This window comes from Oratosquilla oratoria, chromosome 4 (assembly GCF_046742065.1).
Source record: "Oratosquilla oratoria isolate Oo_2021 chromosome 4, ASM4674206v1, whole genome shotgun sequence".
Classification (NCBI taxonomy): domain Eukaryota; kingdom Metazoa; phylum Arthropoda; class Malacostraca; order Stomatopoda; family Squillidae; genus Oratosquilla; species Oratosquilla oratoria.
In genome coordinates, this window is record NC_134780.1 from 51,267,697 (window position 1) to 51,272,696 (window position 5,000).

Here is a 5,000-nt window from a genome sequence, read left to right on the forward strand (position 1 = left end):
CAAATAGCGGCATGTGGCAACTGCACAAGGATATGAGGAAATTTTTTCTACATATCAGCGGGCTGTTCATAACATTTAAAAACTCAAACTTTTGTTTAAAAATCATAGAACTGTTATCAAATAATAAATGGTACATCAAAATATGACTTAATTGGTAATTGTGTTACTTATAAAATATTGTACCCCAAAAGATACGTTTTTACATACATACATATACCAAGGCTTTTTTCCCCTTACCAGGGAGGTAGCCAAAAAAGGACAAGGCATAAAATCCTTCCCACCCATTCCATCCCCGAAAACACTCCACACCCCTCCACCCTCCCTCCCATCTTAGCACCTCCTAGATACGTTTTCACGGTGTAGTAAAAAAAAATATACGCTAAAGTTTCAGCTTTCTTTTAGCGATAATAATAATAATAAAAAAGAATTTTCATATCTTACTGAATATGTTAGGGCATGGGGGCCTTATATACATTCAAGAATAAAAAAACTAGAACCAACATTTTGTCAAAGTTTGACAAGTATATCTTGCTATGAAAGTCTGCACACGCCCGAGAAAAATGTATACCCCGGTATGGCAACACTCCCATTCTACACGGCAGTGTAGAAAACGCTGCAGCCCTGCCTACTGCTCCACTCCAGTCGAGATTCAGTCTTCGTTTAAGCAAATAGTGTTTCCTTCTGTCCTACCAAACCATGGATAATCCAAAGAAAACACCACAATGGAATCATGCGAAAGGTAGATAAATGATAAAAATACGTTTTCTTTTTATTTATCACTGATACAATGGCAATGCGCACAGCTAGGATAGACATAAGCACCAACTGAATAAAATATAACCTACAAAACTTACTTTAATTTTGTGGTTTCAGATGAAATGCTAATAGAATTAGTCAAAGGTAAACCAGAGCTCTATGACCTAACTTCGCTGTACTACAGTCACACATCCTTCGTAACTGATGGTAAGACTTCTACTGGTGTCGAGGGAGGGGGGATGACGGTAACGAGAGCGGACCGATAAATACCTCAGAACCGAGAGTGGAGCGTGACCGGACCGATAGTGTGAATCAACCCTGAATACCTCAGAACCGGAGCGTAGCGAGACTGGAGCGCGACCGGACCGATAGTGTGAATCAACCCTTATACTGGGGAAACATCACGCGAACTGAAAATCCGGATCCGAGGACATCGATACGATGTCCCCCATGGTGTCACCACCAGCGCGTATGTTGTACACAGAAACATTAACAACCACCTGATGGACTGGGAAAGGGCAGAGCTAACTGGTACACAAATCCGATAAGATCCGAAGAAAATGTTTGGAAGCCGCCATCATCCAAGGATCCAACGTGATTGAACAAAATAGAAGCATGCAATTGCCAGAGTTTTTTTTTTTTTTTTTTAAGATATCCCTACTTGCCCTCCACATATTTTTCCGCTCATGACTTTGGCCACCATCAGTAGATAATTGCCTCCTCACCATCCTTTCTCCCCTTTCTGTTCATCGACAGTGGTCAAATGTCCTCAACACAGACAAGTACCCCTTCTCCTTAACATCTCCTAGGCTCCAATGACCTTCCCCAGTTCCCCCGGATCTTTCTGATTAATAATATCAGTTATGTGTATCACGACTATGTACTTGATGACGCTGTAACAGGCGACACGTAGTACTAATAAAAACTCTGTCCTCAATTGGTGTTTATCTTTATTTCATTTTATCTTTACTCTACCCTCAAGGCAAAGGATTTTCAATCTAAATATATCGACTGCACAATAAGATATTGTAGTTTAAACAGTTTTCTTGTCGTACTAAATTATTGAGTGATATATTGAACTTTGAGTTTCCTGGTAATTAATATGTTTGCTGATCATGAAGAAACACATGGGTTTGTTTTATTATGAAGGCATGTACTTAATTATGCATATATGTATACATTTATGTATATGTATGTATATATGCATGGGATTGTCTTCTTATGTGTATGTATGTACGCAACTAGGTTATTTGTGTATACATTATGTATATCTATGTATCTATGCATATATGCATATATGTATGTATGTATGTATGTATGTATGTATGTATGTATGTATGTATGTATGTATGTATGTATGTATGTATGTATGTAGGTAGGTAGGTAGGCAGGTAGGTAGGTAGGTAGGTATGTAGGTATGTATATATGTATGTATGTATGTATGTATGTAAGTACGTATGTATGTATGTACGTATGTATGTATGTATGTATGTATGTATGTATGTATGTATGTATGTATGTATGTATGTATGTATGTATGTATGTATATATATATGTATGTATGTATGTATGTATGTATGTATGTATGTATGTATGTATGTATGTATATATGTATGTATGTATGTATGTATGTATGTATGTATGTATGTATGTATGTATGTATGTATGTATTTATGTATATGAATATATGTATTTGCATCTCACTACTCTCTTTCGCCCTCGCTCTCCCTTTCTCTCACACTCCCTATCTCCCTCTCTCTCTATCTATCTATTTCTTTCTCTCTCTCTCTCTCTCCCTATCTCTCCCTCTTTCATCCTCTATATTTCTCTTTTTATGCATGTAAGGTACTCAGAAAAAGTAAGCCGAAAATTCCTTAATATACTTCTAAGAGTAGAAATGAGTATTTACTTTTACCACAATCAATAACTATCGATGTGCACATATGCTCCCAAATGCATCTGAATATACGAACGCATAGAGAAACACATATACCATCACAAACACACACACACACACACACACACACACACACACACACACACACACACACACACACACACACACACACACACACAAACACACACACGTTCAGTAGTTCCCTTAAAGCACACATAAGTAAACGCAAGCACGCACACACACATAATCTAATATACTAATATTTATCATTATGATGAAATACTAGAGAAAAGTGAGATCATATTAGTTTTTTAATGTTGTCTTCCATTTTTATCTAGATATAATAATTTTATCGAATGATATAAAGAAAATTCGTTAAATCAGCTCTACATTTTTCCAAAGAATGAACTTGTCAACGGAAAGGACTAGCTCCATCTCTAGGAATAACTGAAACACAGTTGCACTTTTTATAAGTTTTCTTTGGATCAAACCGCAGGACCTTTGCTTTCATGATGTGTTAGACTGAGACCGCACGACTAAAAATCATATCTCGGATGTCACAGAATATTGTTTTAAACAAATACTTTTGGATAAGTTTACTCTTATATTTGTTGGATACATCGATATGTTCTTCAAGTGCTGCAAGAAATCCAAGGATCAAGAAGGATCTTCAAACGAAGCTGAAAAGGAGCGTCCAAAGGGCAGAAAGTCTCACAAGAAGACATTTTTGAAGCTTTTCACTCGACTTTGTTTTGTCTTCAGCTGCCACAGTGGCAAGCCTTCCGAAAAGGGTCGAGGAGACGAAGATTCTTCACCCAGCTTCATCGAAAAGACTCCTCGGAAGAGAATTCTTAAGGCAAACAAGAAACAAGCCGAGGCATTCAAAGACGATAAAAATTGGAGCACCGTTAAAGTTCTCGGTGCTGGAGCCTTTGGCAAAGTTTATTTGATTAAGAATGAAACTAATAACGAACTTGTTGCCAAAAAGGAAGTCGTCATAAAGCCCAACGACGAAAGCTTCATGAGTGAAGCAGTAATTCACTTTCAGTTGAAGCACAGAAACATTATCAGCCTCCACTGTTGGCAAAGACTTGATGACAGATTAATCCTTTTTATGGAATACTGTTCAGGTGGCGATGTCAAAGGCAACATCGACCGAATGAAGGGCAAGGAAGCTCTTAGTTATTTTTCACAGTTAATGGAAGGAGTCGCCTGTCTTCACTCCCGAGGAGTGGCTCATCGGGATTTGAAACCCGAAAACCTCCTTCTCACCGAGGACAAAGTCTTGAAGATTGCGGACCTGGGCTTCGCCGACGTCTTCGTCGTCAACGGCGAAGAGATTCAACTCACAGGTACCGTCGGATCAAGGGCCTTCATGGCCCCTGAAGTCATCAAGAGTCCCACCTACGACGGACCGCCCGTTGACTTGTGGTCGTGCGGTGTCATCTTCTTTAACCTCACGACCAAAGGCAGACCGTGGGAACAAGCCGCACCCGAGGACAACATCTACAAAATGTGGCTCGATAAAGACGAAGAACTCAATACGCTCTTACCATGGTGCTGGCTGAGCGAATCATGCAGAACTATTGTGGACATTCTTCTGGAGCCAGATCCCCAAAAACGGCTCTCAGGTTGGCAGAAACACCGCCAGGAGTGAATGAACTTCATTCTGAACAATTATCTCTTGTTAATTCACTAAATAACACACACTGATACTCATTTATATTAATGACAATGCACTAAACTATTGAAATGAACTGTGAAATTATCTTTCATGAGTGGGCCCAACCTGATGGTCCTTAAAAAAAATTAAAAAAATAAAAAAAGGTGTGTGTGTGTGTGTGTGTGTGTGTGTCTTCTTTTGATTCCAGCAAGGAACTGAACCCGCTGTAGATAAGTATTAGGTTATAAGATATAAGTATTGGATTATAAGATATAAGTATTAGATTTTTCTAAGATTTCTCACACTGACTCTCACTTGGGATACATTGGAAGACCCTATATATGGTGTAGATAGATTACTTGTTAGAGCAATCAAAAGTCTATATAGTAAATGTACCAGCGCTGTAAGAACACAAACTCGCGAGGATAACTGTTTTGATGTAAATTCTGGAGTAAGACAAGGTGGGATTATATCCCCATTGCTTTTTGTACTCTTTATGGACAAATGTATGAAAAATTTGAGATCTGGAGAGGAAGTTATTACATTGGCATACGCAGATGATATTGCACTGGTTGCAAACAACCCCATTGAACTTCAAAATGCATTAACTGCTTGGAACAGTGCATTGAAAAGAGTGAAAATGAAAATAAACACAAATAAAACAGAAGTAATGATGGTCGCAAG

At 38.4% G+C, this 5,000-nt stretch overlaps 2 protein-coding genes across 2 annotated transcripts in view; both read left to right on the plus strand.

Moving 5' to 3' along the window:
• The window catches only part of LOC143024855 (uncharacterized), a 521,455-nt gene that overhangs the window by 58,535 nt on the left and 457,920 nt on the right, over positions 1-5,000 (plus strand). The gene's annotated exons all lie outside the window — the stretch shown is intronic.
• On the plus strand, positions 3,279-4,310 carry LOC143024472 (serine/threonine-protein kinase Chk1-like). The gene has a single exon (XM_076183281.1). It carries the CDS (start codon positions 3,279-3,281, stop codon positions 4,308-4,310), a length of 1,032 nt encoding a protein of 343 aa, XP_076039396.1.